Genomic DNA, 16,485 nt, shown 5'->3' with positions numbered 1-16,485 from the left:
ATCGCCTGGATGTCTGTTCTTAGATGGTGACTTGTCTTGACCATCAGAAGGCTTCCCCATCTTGTAGTCCTTACAGGACTATAGATATTGGCTCTCTTTCTCATTCTTCACTACTTGCCTAATCCCTATACCTTAAAGGCAATGGGTGGTCTGACTGGACAGCGTTTCCTATAGAAACAGAGCAAAGCAGCAAACTGAAATGAAATGAAAAACAGCTTAATGCTAAGTCTCCACTATTGTGACCTGAAAGTCGCATGATTTTGCTAATTTGCAAATTTGATGCGACTTGAAATGCCTGTGTATTCCTGAGGTCTATGGACGCACATATGAACGGTACTCATTGGAAATCATGGGGTACGGCTTGTCATGTGACTTTGCAGTGACAAGTCGCACTAGTGGAAACTGAGCCCAATGCAGTGATCCCAGAGCAAGCATTGAAAAGGGCATAGGAAGTGCCCAGGTGAATGCCATAAAGAGCACAATGATCCTAGAGCAACACTGAGAAGGAGATAGGAAAAACACAGGTGAATGCCATAAAAAGGGAAAACATACCTGCAAACAATGACCACATAAGCATCCAGCATGCATGAGTAGAGAGCTCCACCATTTGTTGCCCAAAAATGCCATAAAACCATTTAGAACTCACATTTGCCATTAGTGATGATATCAGTGCCTGAGCATGTTCAGATCACCATCCTGGAAAAGCTCTAGCCAGGAAACACAGAGGCCGCATCGCTTCCTGCCTCTCATGCTCAAAGTGTACTTGCACTGCTACAGCCATCTTGGGAATGGCAAACGTCCATAACACAGAGAAAAGTAGTAAAAAGCATATGGAACACAAAAGGAAATGCTGTCACTTACGTCAAAGCTTGTTTAAAGTTTTCTTTGAGAAGCCTGCACCACCAGAATGGGGCTCCAACCATATAGCTCATTTTGAGACTGTAGAGGAAGTACTTCTGCCCAGGAGAGCCTGAAATATGGCCCCCAGAATGGGGCTCCAACCATATAGCTCATTTAGAGACTGTACAGGAAGGACTTCCACCCAGGAGAGGCTGAACCTGGCTGGGGCGACAAACGGTAAGGGATACCTCGCGATTTTAGTCCTGATCAGGTGAGGAAAAAAAGGAGAATGCTGTGAGCCAGGTCTGCCTTTGATTTATAGTTAACCAGTCCTATCAGGTTGTGGGGGCGGAGTTACAACCCATATGTATGCTGCACCAGGAAAAGTATTTGACCCCTTCACAAAAATCGGATTTTTATAACAGCTTACCTGTAAAATCCTTTTCTTGGAGTACATCATTGGGCACAGAGCCTAAGTAATAACTTAATGGGTTATGGGCCACCTTCAGGTGATGGACACTTGTATACCCAATACAGGAAGTTCACTCCCCTATATAACCCCTCCTACTTCCAGGAGCACCTCAGTTTTTGTAGCAAAGCAATATAAGAGGGGAGGGACCTCTGTGTCCCATGATGTACTCCAAGAAAAGGATTTTACAGGTAAGCCGTTATAAAAATCCTATTTTCTTTATCGTACATCATGGGACACAGAGCCTAAGTAAAAACTTAATGGAACGTCCCATAGCAATGCTATTTGAGGGGAGGGAGAGACAACCCGTAGGGCACCCCCAGACTTGAGGACTTATACTGCTGGCAGGACAATATCTTGGTTCAGGTGAAAACCTGAAACCACTTTTGATAAAAAGTCTGGACGAGGGCGCAACACCACTTTGTCCTCATGAATAATCAAGTATGGCTCTTTACAAGAAAGAGCAGCCAATTCTGAAACCCTCCTTGCTGAGGATATAGCAACCAAGAACACCAGCTTCCTTGTCAGAAGGACTAAGAGAATATGCTGTATCGGTTCAAATAGCTGTTTTTGTAACACTGACAAAACCAGGTTCAAGTCCCAAGGGCTCAAAGGTGATTTAACTGGCGGATTAATCCGCATCACCCCTTGCATGAAACCCCGGACTAAAGAATGCATAGCAAGCGGTCTTTGAAATAAGATCGATAAGGCTGAGACTTGGCCTTAATAGTACTCAAGGCCAACTTCATCTCTATCACCAATTGTAGAAAGGCAAGAATTCTGCCTATGATATATCTCCGAGGGTGCCAACCCTTGGATTCACACCAGGAAACATAAGCCCTCCAGACTCTATAATATTATAGTTCTGGAAGCTGGCTTCCCTGCATTAATCAAAAGTTGAAATAATTGACCGGGAAAAGCCCATGTTTCTTCAGAATAGCCAGGCCGTTAAATTTAGTGTTCGCAAAGTAGGATGGAATATCGGCCCCTGTGAGAGCAGGTCTGGCCTTAGTGAAAGGGACCATGGATCCTCCACTGCCATCTTTACAATTTCTGCATACCATGACCTTCTGGGCCATGCTGGTGCTACCAGAATTACCGGCTTTCTTTCCAGCTTGATCCTGCAAAGAAGTCGTGGCAGCAACTGAATAGGGGGGAATGCACAGATCAGTGAGAACTGATCCCACAGGGTCACCAATGCATCTGTTCCTCATGCGAGTGGATCCCTTGTACTGGACACAAAGTTCACTAACTTCATGTTGAATCTGGACGCTAGAAGATCTACGTCCGGAGTCCCCCATCTTTGGCAAACAGCCCAAAAAATGTTGGGGTGAAGAGACCATTGCCCGGGAATAACTGCTGGCGACTTAAGTAGTCCGCCTGACAATTCTCTACTCCCAGAACGAAGACTGCTGATAGGCACGGAACATTCCTTTCTGCCCAAGTTAGAATATGGTTCACCTCTCTCTGAGAGACTTTTGGTGCACCCTTGGTGATTGATATAGGCCACAGATGTGGCATTGTCGGATTGGAATAAAGGTAGTGCCGCGTACACACGAGCGGACTTTACGGCAGACTTTGCCCGGCGGACTTTGACGTACTTTACGACGGACTTTCTGAATGAATGGACTTGCCTACACACAATCCACCAAAGTCCGTTGAATTCGTACGTAATGACGTACGACCGGACTAAAACAAGGAAGTTCATAGCCAGTAGCCAATAGCTGCCCTAGCGTGGCTTTTTGTCCGTCGAACTAGCATACAGACGAGCGGACTTTTCGACCGGACTCGATTTCGACGGATTGATTTAAAACATGTTTCAAATCTAAGTCCGTCCAACTTTTGAGAAAACAAAGTCCGCTGGAGCCCACACGATCGAATTGTCTGACGAAATCCCATCCGCCGGGCAAAGTCTGCCGTAAAGTCCGCTCATGTGTACGTGGCATAAGGGGTGTAGATATGGCGCTGCTCTGATGTGATGCGATTTTTTTATAGTTGCCTTGTGTGATGGCTTAATTGGAATCTGTTGACTAAATGTGTTATCTTATAAAATTCTAAAGTGATAAACCTTTCCACCCAGGTGGATTTATACCTGTAGGGGCAGCAGCTCCTAACCCACCCGGAGAGTACCTTTATCCATAGCGCGTATTCACTCCACATATCCATTGTTGGATTGGATCCTGACAGGACAATCCCTTAACCTGGAAGTCCAGGCCTTCAGAGCCAGACGCACTGCCCGAATCTCTAGGATGTTGATGGGCAAGGCTCTTTCGGTTCTTGACCACTATCCCTGGACAGTCGTTTTCTCTGGTACTGCTCCCCAGCTTGAAAGGCTGGCATCTGTCGTTACTACTTTCCAGATAATTGGTCTGAAGGATTTTCCTTTCAGCAGATTCTGGGTTAGTAACCACCAGCTGATTCTTTGGGACACCCTTGGGGACAGCCGCATTGGCAAGTCCAAAGCTTGGATCGTTTTGTTCCAAGCAGACAGGATACTGTTTTGCAACAGTCTTGAATGGAACTGGGCTTAGGGGACTGCTTCAAACGAAGCCACCATCCCTAACAACCTCATGCAAAGGCTAATAGAGGGATCTCCTTTCGACCTGACCATCCGCACCAGCTCTCGTATGGAGTTGATTTTTGCCGGAGGCAAGAACACCTTTTTCTGGGCTGTGTCTATGATCAGGCCCAAATACTCCAGCTTTTTTAGCGGTTTTAAGGACGACTTCTCTAGGTTGAGAATCCAACCCAGACTTTCCAGGTAACTGGTTGTAATGCGTACACTTTGCTCCAAACGAGCTGACTGGTCTATTAGCAATAGATCGTCTAGGTACGCCAAGACTGTTATCCGCTGTACCCTTAACCTGGCTAGAGGTGGGGCCAGCACTTTTGTGAACACCGACGGTGCTGTAGCTAGCCCGAAGGGCAAGGTTACAAACTTAAAGTGCTGCTGTTCTACTTCTAATTGCAGAAACCTTTGGTGAGCGGGAAATATAGGGACATGCAGATATGCATCCCTGATGTCGATGGACACCAGAAATTCTCTTCCTTGTAGGATAGAAACTACTGACCTGATCGATTCCATGCAAAAGGAGCGGATTTTGAGGAACGGATTTAGATTCCTCAGATTTTGAATGGGTCTGACATCTCCATTTGGTTTTGGCACTGTATACAGGCTTGAATAAAACCCCAAACCTTGTTCTTCTGTGGGGATCTGTGTGATTACCCCCTGAGTCAATAATCGGTCTAATGCGTGAAACAGAGATTGCCTTTTCACTGGATCTTTGGGAATGTTTGATCTCAGGGCAGCACAGTGGTGTAGTGGGTAGCACTTTCGCCTAGCAGTAAAAGGGTCGCTGGTTCAAATCCCAACCATGACACTACCTGCCTGGAGTTTGCATGTTCTCCCTGTGCCTGTGTGGGTTTCCTCCGGGTACTCCGGTTTCCTCCCATACTCCAAAGACATGCTGGTAGGTTAATTGGATCCTGTCTAAATTGTCCTTAGTATGTATGAATGTGAGTTAGGGACCTTAGATTGTAAGCTCCTTGAGGGTAGGGACTGATGTGAATGTACAATGTATATGTAAAGCGCTGCGTAAATTGACGGCGCTATATAAGTACCTTAAATAAAATAATTCTCAGAAAACGAGATGGTGGAAACTCCCGAAATTCTTGTTTGTATCCTAGAGACACCGTGGAGATGACCCATCTGTCCTGAATTTCCTTTTGCCAGACTTCTGAGTATTGCAGAAGTCTCCCCCCCCCCACTCTGGCGAGGGGGGGCGCTTCTTCATGATGAGGCTTTAGTATTCTGCTTTGCAGATTTCCAGCCCCAGGTCTTCTTTTGTGCCTGGGCCTGACCCTGAGGTGTTCCTCTAGAGTCTGACGGTGGAGGCCGTCGCCACTACCTAGAGGCGGATGCCGCTGACGCAGGAGAAAAAAAATCAGTTTAAATGAAGGACGTTTATACTTTCTTTTGACTGGCAAAAAAGTACTCTTCCCACTAGAATTCGTTTGAATGTATTTATCCAAATCATCCCCAAATATTCGCTCCCCATGAAAAGGGAAACTAGTCAAAAGCCTTTTGCAAGGTGCTTTGGCTGATCAATTTTTTAACCAAAGGGTCCTATGCATGTGTACTAGCACAAGCGCAAGGCGGGACGCCTGGTAAATAGAGTCTGTCATAGCGTCTATGGCAAAACATAGTGCCTTTGGTCGTTCGGCCAACTCACAGGCCTGTTGTGCAGGGAGCTCCTTAAGGGCCTCTTTGAACTGGTCCTTTAGGGACTGACAGATGCCTATTGCAGGGACTGCAGGCTGAGTAACGGCCCCTGCCAAGGAAAAAGAGGATTTTAACAGGAATTCCAACTTTTCTGTTGGATCTTTAAGCATTTGTGCGTTGTCTACTGGACAAGTTAAACTTTTATTCACACTGGAAATTGCAGTGTCAACTGCTGGTACATTCCATCTTTTGGTGAATTTCTCCTCCATGGGATAGAGAACTGAGAATCTCTTTGGAGGGAGAAAATGCTTATCTGGGTGATCCCATTCAGCATAAATAAGCTTTTCTAGTAATGCATGGACCGGAAAGACATGAAAAGGCTATAAAGGTTTTAAAGAACCCAAGGAAGTAACCGAACTTTCAGCTGACTCTGTTAGGGGTAGCATGAAAGTGGAACAAACCATCTCTGTAGAAGTTTGTACCAGCAATCTCTCAGATTGCAAAGTTGAAAGAGGTTCATCAACTGTTTCCTCAGCAGAGGAATAATTGGCTTGTTTTATGTTGTTTATGAACTGCTGCTGTACCCCCACTTAGTTCCCTCAAAAGAGGAAATGCCATCTGTTCAATTAAGAATCCCCCTAGGCTGCTGGGACACACACATGCTGTTATAGCTGGATGCAGAGCTGCTGAGAAGCAACGTACCAAGGTATGTTTATTTTTACCCCCACTAGTGGAGATTTTAAGGCATACAAGAAAAAAGGCATAGGTGGACTTTTTACAGTTCCTAGGCTTCTTCCCTTTCCTTTTCCTCACTGCAGGATACTGCTGAAAACAGACAGATCCAAACTTCACCCATCACGTTGGGCTGCGTTAGTAAACCTTCCAAGACCGGGTCCCTATTATAGGGGTTCCACTCCTTTGGATCTGTATAGCACCCCTCAGGATCAACTTTAGGTAATGTAGCATGACCAAAAAGAGTCCTGGGTCCTGGGGTCCAGCCCTCAAAAGAGAGGCTTACAGGCAAAACCTTGTTCTTCTATGCAAGGCTTGGGTACCATCCTGTGGCCTCAGTGGCTTGGATGGATCCAGTCTGTGGAGGAATTTAAATCCAGCATGGATCCCTCCTGGAGCTCCTCAGAGCACATCTTTACTTGTGACCAACACCTTAGACACTGGCGAAAAAACTGAGGTGCTCCTGGGAGGAGGAGGGGTTATACAGGGGAGTGAACTTTCTGTATTGGGTATACCAGTGTCCATCACCTGAAGGTGGCCCGTAACCCATTAAGTTTTTACTTAGGCTCTGTGTCCCATGATGTACGATAAAGAAACATGACTTAGTACTTGGTGGCAAAACCCTTGTTGGCAATCACAGAGGTCAGACCACCAGGTTTGCATACATCTCAGGTCCCATCTTTGTCCCACTCCTCTTTGCAGGTCCTCTCCAAGGCATTAAGTGTTCAAGCTGATGTTTGGTAACTTGAATCTTCATCTCCCTCCACATATTTTCTAAGGGATTAGGGTCTGGAGACCTTAATGTGCTTCTTTAACCACTGCTTTGTTGCCTTGGCTGTGTGTTTTGGGTCATTGTCATGCTGGAATACCCATCCACGACCCATATTCAATGCCCTGGCTGGGGGAAGGAGGTTCTCACCCAAGATTTGACGATACATGGCCCCTTCCATCGTCCCTTTGATGCGGTGAAGTTGTCCATATGATTTCCACCTCCATTTAACAGTGGGGATGGTGTTCTTGGGGTCATAGGTAGCATTCCTCCTCCTCTAAACACTGAGAGTTAAGTTGATGTCATAAAGCTTGATTTTGGTCTCATCTGACCACAACACCTTCACCCAGTTCTCCTATGAATCATTCAATGTTCATTCGAAAACTTCAGATAGGCCTGTACATGTGCTTTCTTTAGCAGGGGGACCTTGCGGGCACTGCAGGATTTAAGTCCTTCACGGCGTAGTGTGTTACCAATTGTTTGCTTGGTGACTATGGTCCCAGCTGCCTTGAGATCATTGACAAGATTCTCCAGTGTAGTTCTGGGCCGATTCCTCACCATTCCCATAATCATTAACACTCCACAAGGTGAGATCTTGCATGGAGCCCCAGACCGAGGGAGATTGAGTTATTTTGCGTTTCTTCCATTTGCGAATAATCCCACCAAATGTTGTCACACTCTCACCAAGCTGCTTGGCGATGGTCTTGTAGCCCATTCCAGCCTTGTTTGGGTCTACAATCTTGTCCCTGACATCCTTGGATGGCTCTTTGGTCTTGGCCATGGTGGAGAGATTGGAAGCTGATTGATTGCTTCTGTGGACAGGTGTCTTCTATACAGGTAACAAGCTGTGATTAGGAGCACTTGCTTTAAATAGTGCTCCTAATCTCGGCTCTTTACCTGTATAGAAGACACCTGGGAGGCAGAAATCTTGCTGATTGATAGGGGATCAAATACTTTTTTCACTCATTAAAATGCAAATAGATTTATAACTTTTTTGAAATGCGTTTTTGCTGGATATTTTTGTTGTTATTCTGTCTCTCACTGTTAAAATAAACCTACCATTAAAATTATAGACTGATCATTTTTGTCAGTGGGCAAACATACAAAATCAGCAGGGGATCAAATACTTTTTTCCTTTGCTGTATACTATCTATGCATTTTCTTCTAGTGCACACTATCATAAAGTTGTTAATAATTGTTTCTTTAGGCTACATGCCCATGGACGTTTTAAAAAATGAGCTGCAAAGCTAGTACCGACGCCAGGAAAAAAGCAGCGTTAAAAACACAATTTTTTTGCGTTTTGCATTGGCCTCAATACCCATTTAGCCACGCTAGCTTTCAGCTGCGTTTCTCTGTCTCTATTCAAAATCAATGGTTCCCTATGGGAGCCCATTGATTTGACTAGAAGTCTCACCAGAAGTTGGATCAAGATGATCCGACTTGCGGTGTGACTTGTGTGCTGAGAATCTTGAACGGGAACCCCGACAAAATTTTGCGTGAAGTTCCCCCCAAGATCCATACCAGACCCTCATCCGAGCACGCAGCCAGGCAGGTCAAGAAAGGGGGGTACAAGCGAGCGCCCCCCTCCTGGACCAAACCAGGCCACATGCCCTCAACATGGGGGGTGGGTACTTTGGGGCAGAGGGGGGCCCCTGCGCCCCCCACCCCAAAGCACCTTGTCCCCATGTTGATGAGGACAAGGGCATCTTCCTGACAACCTGCGAGCAGGGACTTGTGATCTGGAATGACATCACAAGGGGCGTGTCCTCTAACTACATCATCAGGTGGCCCCGCCCCATGCCAGTATAAATCATTGCACAGCGCGGACCCAGCATTACACTGGGAGAGTCAACATTGAAAGAAGGACCGGAGAGGGGAGAAGACCCAGCAAAAGAGCAGAAGATAGCGGAAAAGGTCATGAAAGGGGAGAAGACACAGCAAAACAGCAGAAGATAGCGGAGAAGGACCGGAGAGGGGAGAAGAGCCAGCAAAAGAGCAGAAGATAGCGGAGAAGAGCTGGAGCTGCTTTAATAAAATACTTTAAAAACCTGTGTAGTGTGTTTATTTTTTACACTTTATTTAGGTGAATGGGTAGGGGTACGATGTACCCCATACTCATTCACCTAGGGTGGGGGGCCGTGATCTGGGGGGGCCCTTGTTAAAGGGGGCTTCCAGATCACGATAAGTCCCCGCCCGCAGACCCAGACAACCACTGGGCAAGTGTTGTCGAGAAGACGCCCTTGTCCTCATCAACATGGGGCAAGGTGCTTTGGGGTGGGGGGCGCAGGGGTCCCCCTCTGCCCCAAAGCACCCACCCCCCATGTTGAGGGCATGTGGCCTGGTATGGTTCGGGGGGCGCTTGCTCGTCCCCCCCCTTTCCTGACTTGCCGGGCTGCGTACTCGGATAAGGGTCTGGTATTGATCTTGGGAGGAACTTCTGGTGAGACTTCTATTCAAATCAATGGGCTCCCATAGGGAACCACTGATTTTGAATAGAGACAGAAACGTGGGACAGTGCATAACGCTATGTATACAGCGTTAAGCCCTATTAAATCTCGTTTAACACCTTTTACCGGCGTCTAGTGTTTTTACAGCTCTAGTGCTGGAGCCTCAGAATGCACTGGTCCTGGGTTTTTTTTGGAGCTTAAAAACGTCTATGCCACTTACATCACAAAAACGCCATGGTGGGCATGAGGCTACAGGCTAACATGGAGAGGCGCTTTTAAGCTGCAAAAAACGCTGAAAAAAGTGGCTGTAAAAACGTCCGTGGGCATGAGGCCTTAAGGAGGTACAGTAGATCATTCTGTTTATATTGCAGTGTCAAGTTTTTTTAACCACTTCAATACAGGGCATTTTCACCCCCTTCCTGCCCAGGCCAATTTTCAGCTTTCAGTGCTGTCACACTGAATGACAATTGCACGGTCATGTGACTTTGTACCCAAATTAAATTTTGATCATTTTTTTCCCCCCAAATAGAGCTTTCTTTTGGTGGTATTTGATCACCTCTTTTTTTTTTTTTTTTTTTTTTGCTCTATAAACAAAAAAAAATTACAATTTTGAAAAAAAGACAATATTACTTTTTGCTATAATAAATATCCCATTTAAAAAAACAAAAAAAAAAACAAAACTTTTTTCCCCTCAGTTTAGACCGATATGTATTCTTCTACATATTTTTGGTACAAAAAAACCCCAAAAAACGCAATAAGCGTATATTGATTGGTTTGCGCAAAAGTTATAGCGTCTACAAAATAGGTAAAAGATTTATGTCATTTTTATTATTTTTTTTTTACTACTAATGGCCGGCGATTTTTTTCATGACTGACATTGCGGCGGACAGATTGGACACTTTTGACACTATTTTGGGACCAGTGACATTATTAAAGCAATCAGTGCTATAAAAATGCACTGACTTACTGTATAAATGTCACTGGCAGGGAAGGGGTTAACACTAGGGGGCGCTGAAGGGGTTAAATGTGTGTCCTAGGGAGTGATTCTAGCTGTGGGGGGAGGGGACTAATGAGGGGAGGAGACCGATCGGTGTTCCTACATACAAGGAACATACGATCAGTTCACCTCTCCCCTGACAGGACTTGAATCTGTGTGTTTACACACACAGATCCACGTCCCTGCTCTGTGATGAGCAATCGGGGGTGCCCGGCGGACATTGCGGCCGCCGGGCACAGGCATCGGGTCCCCAATGATGCAGTGGGCACACGCTCTCCACAAAGCCGGGAAGCAGAGGACGTCATATCACGCCCACCTGGAGGGAGGAAGGGTTCCTGTGGCCGTCATTTTACTATGGCCCGGTATGGAAGTGGTTAAACATATTGGTGACTGGGGTTATTTCCTTGCATATCTTCATCTGGATAAGGCTCCCAATATGTATTAGTTTTATTATATTTTGTTTATGTGTTGTGTACAGCTTCTTTTCTCCTCCCCCTCTTGTTTTTATGCATTTATGCTCGACTTTTCTGATCTGGATCCTTGTTATGAGTTAATTTATAACATCTGGTACTGTTGCCATCTGGAGTGTCGTGATGAAATGCATGGCACTGACAAATGATCGTGAAAGCATCTATGAAGGGGCATGCCCTTGGAAGCCATGCAGCTAACATGGCTACCAGACATGGGAACATTTGCTAATGTCTGCTGTGACATTTTAGTTAAAGGAAACCTTTTATGAAAGCAATATACAAAAACATCCATTGTTGATTTTTCTTTCTTATTATTGTTTCTTATTTGGTTGTCATGCTACTTTGGCTTGATTAATTTCTGTGTCATTACCCAGACCAAGTATGAATATATATGAGAGCTTTGCTTTTTTCCTGTCTCTGTTCTGTTCTTACAATTATTTAAAGTGGATCTTCACCCTGAAAAGAAAGTTCCCTCCCATCCACCCCTCCCCTACACAAATAGGGACATTTTGCTGTTTATATACTGACCTTAGATTGTAAGCTACTTGAGGGCAGGGACTGATGTGAATGTACAAAATATGTATGTAAAGTGCTGCGTAAATTGACGGCGCTATACAAGTACCTGTAATAATAATAATAAATAATATGTACATCACATATCCCAGGAGGCGATAGTCTTCATTGACAAAGGTGGGCCTAGCGGGACAACATTGGGAGGCCTGCCAGCTGAACTCAGAAGAGCTGGAAGCCTCGAGGACATCACGCAAGTTAGTGGTGTGGGAATGTGCTGCGGAATAAGACAAGAGGACCTCAGCAGGACGCTGAATCCACTGGGTGGGTAAGTATCTCAAATGTGCAGAGCACAGAATCAGAAAAGCAGGGGTTAAAAAAGGGGGGGGTGGTTAGAGTGAAGATCCACCAAGTCAGACACAGCTAGACAACTAACATTCTCAGAAGGAGACCATCAGTGATGCCTCATATTTCTTTTATGATGGGTATAGTTTCACAGATTAGCAGATAGTTTAACTACAAGCAGATGCTACTGATTCAGAATTACAAGTATGGATTAAAAGGCATTGTACAGATCAGTGACAGTTACTGAAAAGTAAAAAAAATGGGAGAGTATTTGCAAAATACAGCTTGAAAGTAGAGCCAGTGATTAAAGACCTGGTTAAGACACAGACAGTGAACTAGGAAGAGTATCTCTTCAGAGGTACAAAGAAGGAAGTTGCTACAAATTTACGAGTATTCTCTCCTCACTTACATTGAGAGTACAATTTTGTTTTATTTGGTTTTATATTAATCCAATTTATGTGCATGTATGTGTACTTTGTTTTGTATTATGCACCAGGACAAGCAGACTAACATGTCAAGTAAGCAGCTGACAAAGATGTCTCAGTCTATGAAGTCAGATGACAGTCTAGCTTAAAAGCATACAATTTTATTAACCTATTTGTTCTCTTCATTTAAATTTAAAATATACCTTTATCCAGAAAACAAAGCAACAATAAGCTGGGAAGAGGTAGCCACACCAAACACAGATAGAAAGTTCACTATATGCCCTTCCCAAGATAACCCAAACCATAGTTAACAAGCAAACTAATATCCTACTTTCTACATAGAAACCATAGGATAATTACAAAACACGGATTCCTAGTGGAGTTCTTCTTTTATAAATTGATTGTGTTATGTATAAGATTGCTTAACAAATGTGTCTTTATGAGTCACTCGACTTTTTGACCACTTTGGATCTGGTTGGACAAGACAAGAAGATGCTAACCAAAGCAATATATCAGGTGAAACTAGAATTCCACAATCTGTATAGTCTCTGCAGACAGTCAAAGCAATTGAATTCTGCTATCAAGAATAACTCCAAATGACAGTTCCAAACTAGATTTATAAGCAGAAAATATATTTATATACACACACTGCATACATATATAAGCTATTATAAACCAAGAAATATATATATATCAAAATTAGGAAATGGGGAAGAAAGAGTAAGAAGGAGAAACGAGAAAAGGAGTTTATTTAGGGCTAGAACTTGTGTGCATTTAAAAGAGCAATAGTCACTTGTCGGAGAATCGGAGTAGCTGGCAGATCTCATGGATACGTGTCCAGGTTTTCAAGGCCCAGCAATGTCACTATGTAGATCTCAAGGAGAAAAAAAAATGAAATAAATGCTCTGCAGCATTGCCAGTATACTTTATGTAATATTATGTTCTTTGTAAAATTTTGTAATATGATATACAGGGAGCAAGGACACTGCCTTTTGAATTGAGAGGTGCAATTCGAGGCAGCTTATACATCTAACAAGGATGTGCCCTTGGTGGATCCAGAGCAGATCTATGTGTTGTAATATCTTGGAAATCCCAGAAACTAGGTAAAGTCTGTGGTTAACAATAGCTAAGCATGAGTTGGTTTGCCATAACTTGCTGTTCCTATAATCCCACTAGTAAAAGCAGACTTGGAAATGCCAATAAACATTACTATTGACTTGAATTGAAATTCCCTTTAAGACTTCTGATGTATATTAATTCACCATTATGTGGAAAGAAACTTACCACAAAAGGCATCTCCATTTTGATAGTTCTTGCCGTTTTGTGTATCCTCTTCATTCTGTACTGTAGATACATGCTTAGCTGAGGCACATCCCATATTTATCCAGTCAGGTCCTGACTGACTGATTGGAAAAAAACATTTCTAGCGGAAACTTTTCAAGTTGTGCCATGAACAGAAAGTTGTATCCACCATTGCTGAACCTGTGGGAAAGGTAAGATCCATTTAGACAAAAAGCACCATTTCTCAAGGAAACACTTTTAAAACACACACACACACACATTAGTAATTCAAATTATAGTCAAAATGAGTTTGCAGCTGACACCTGTATACCAAGACTCCATCTAATTTAACATAAGGAACTTGAGACAAAAGGTACATTCAGGATACTGGACAGGTATAGTTAACATTTCTAGAAGTTCTGAGTTCAAGTCAATTTTAATACTTCACTTTACTTACTTAGTCAGAAATGACGCACAAGGCATAGTAATTTGTCTGGTGTGACCTTAGTCTAGCTTACATGGTATTTGTATGTACCGTATAATACAATTACATGGTATATGTATAAAAAATAGGCAGCCACCAATACTAAATAAAAATCCTCCTGAAAACAAGTCTTACATTTACATGAAGTAGAACCTGTGTCAAAACTTACTGTTGCTGGCAATTTGATACATAATTCTTTTTAAATTAAGTTGTGTTTGGTAAACCAAACTATTTTACACCGCTACGGGAAATGCTTGGACATCTAATGTGACACAAACTACCAACACTAGGGTAAAAGCAACATCTGTTTATATTTGATAACTTTGGCTTTTTAGGTAAGCCTATGGCAAGAGCACAGTGGACCTCTTCTGAGACCACCCTACTGTGTTTTGCCTAATTAAAACAAAAGGCCAGGTCATCCCCTGGTGCACTCTGGCTTATTGACATAACTCAAACTGCAATGTCTGTGCATCTCTTATAAATATAAATTGAGCAGAGGCTTCTCCTAATTAACAAAGGGATGTAAACGCCCTTGTTAATAAGAAGCAATCAGTTCTCTGTTCTGCCATGTGTGTGACAACAGCATAGAGAACCGAGCTGGAGCTTTATGCTCTGAATTCTGACGCCCCTGCTCAGTTTAGAGAGGAGGGATGAGGTAGGTCGTTAACGCTGCAGGCTCTGCTCATGTAGTGTAATCACTGCACTAGCAAAGGGAAGGCTTGTTAGCTGTCTACCGACAGCTCACATCCCCTACGACAAGTTTAAACTTGGTGGGAATTTGCTGCAGTTTTCTAGAAACTGGTGCCTCTGTTTATTTAATGTGACGCATGCCAATTCTGAACATTTCCTTCGTCATTATAATGGTGCAGGGAGTTTGGTTAGTTCCAGAATGTTGTTAACACTAACACCTTTATAAACAACATTTTCTGGTGGCTCTGTCCATCTCTGCCTTGCTTAAGACCACTTGGACAGGAAATGAGGAAAAATATCCCCAACACTGTCAAAGACAGCAGTAAAAATCAGGCAGGGGTTTTAATTTTTCCCCAAACATTGGCAGCGCCAGGTGGGTGCATGGGGTGTGCTATAGCCCCCAAAAATATTGCTAGCACCCCCATAGTTTTGACCACGGCCACCCATATGCTATAGGCAGTCCTCTGCTCTATCGGTTTGCAAGGGGGACCGGCGAGAGCTGCCTCTGACTTCGTCTCCGGCTGCAGTGCCAAGCCATTAGCCTCCTAGGACTGGCAGCCTGTAAGGAATCTCATATACCTTTAGAAAATTAATGAAAATTAATGACACACATTGGCGCTCTCTGGCTGAAAATGCACTAGACTGGTCTGGGAGGAGTTGCTGAGATGGCAGTCCCAGGTGTCTTTGCCTGCAGCCATGAAGTTAGTGAGTGAGTGCCGAAAAGTTCTCTACAGGAATTCCCTCCATCTTTATTGCTTCAGCTCCTTACCCTGCACACAAACAACTGGGATCTGCTCTCAGGGGTGCCACTTCACGCTGACCCCACTGCACGCTGACTCCACTTCATATTGCCCCCAATACATACTGCTCACTGCCCCCACTACATACTGCAATCACTACATACTGCTCCCACTACTTACTACCCCCACTACATACTGCTTACTGTCCCCACTGCATACTGCCACAAGTACATACTGTCCCCAATGCATACTGCCACAAGTACATACTGCCCCCACTGCATACCGCTCACTGCCCCACTGCAAACTACCCCCATTACATAATTCTCACTGCCCCCACTGCATACTGCTCACTGCCCCCACTAAATACTACCCCCACTACATACTACTCATTGCCCCCACTGCATACTGCTCCACTACATAATGAAGGTAGCACACTGACTATACTCCTTAATCATTGTGTAGTTCTGGGGATTAATAATGCACAATTCTTTGGTTTATTGCAGTGCTGGGAATTACTGTGCCATGCTGGGGTTTATTATTGTGCCTTGCTGGGAGTTAGTTGTTGTACCATGCTAAGGGGTTTATTATTGTGCATTGATGGAAGTAAAGTGTTGTGCAGTGCTGTGGGTATATTATTTTGCCATGTTGATGGTTAAGTGTTGTGCTGTGGGTTAATTATTGAGGATTTATTTTAGTTCTGTTCAATGCCAGGGGTTATTTATGCAGTTCTGGCGTTTGCGCTTGCTGGGGCTATTGCTGACACTGGCACTTGTGTAAAGGGGGGGGGGGGGATATCACTGCTGGTCCCATTTGGTCTTATTTTACTCCAACAATCTTTTTAGTGTGCGCCAATGCCCTATTTTGTCTATACAATGGGATAATCCATGAAAAAATGCCCACTGTTGGCCATGCCCACTGTTGACCATGCCCACCTTTGGCCACACCCATTTAGCACCCTCACAGCACCCCCAAAATAATTTGTCTGGAGCCACCCCTCTCCCCAAATATCTAAAACACAGAAAAATGTTTTGGCTACAGTTCTACTTTAATCACTTGGATTGGCT

The 16,485-nt window shown here is 44.1% G+C and overlaps 1 protein-coding gene across 1 annotated transcript in view; it reads right to left on the bottom strand.

Annotated features, from left to right (window-relative positions):
- The window catches only part of LG07H1orf21 (linkage group 07 C1orf21 homolog), a 227,449-nt gene that overhangs the window by 69,504 nt on the left and 141,460 nt on the right, over nucleotides 1-16,485 (bottom strand). The window contains exon 2 of the mRNA XM_073592875.1: nucleotides 13,511-13,708. Within this exon, the coding sequence (XP_073448976.1) occupies nucleotides 13,511-13,604 (94 nt within the window). The 5' untranslated portion in view covers nucleotides 13,605-13,708. The remainder of the gene's footprint in view (nucleotides 1-13,510; nucleotides 13,709-16,485) is intronic.

The sequence above is a fragment of the Aquarana catesbeiana genome, linkage group LG07, assembly GCF_042186555.1.
Source record: "Aquarana catesbeiana isolate 2022-GZ linkage group LG07, ASM4218655v1, whole genome shotgun sequence".
In the NCBI taxonomy this organism is placed as follows: domain Eukaryota; kingdom Metazoa; phylum Chordata; class Amphibia; order Anura; family Ranidae; genus Aquarana; species Aquarana catesbeiana.
The sequence above is the reverse complement of the archived record's forward strand: the minus strand, read 5'-3'. Positions and strand labels throughout refer to the sequence as shown.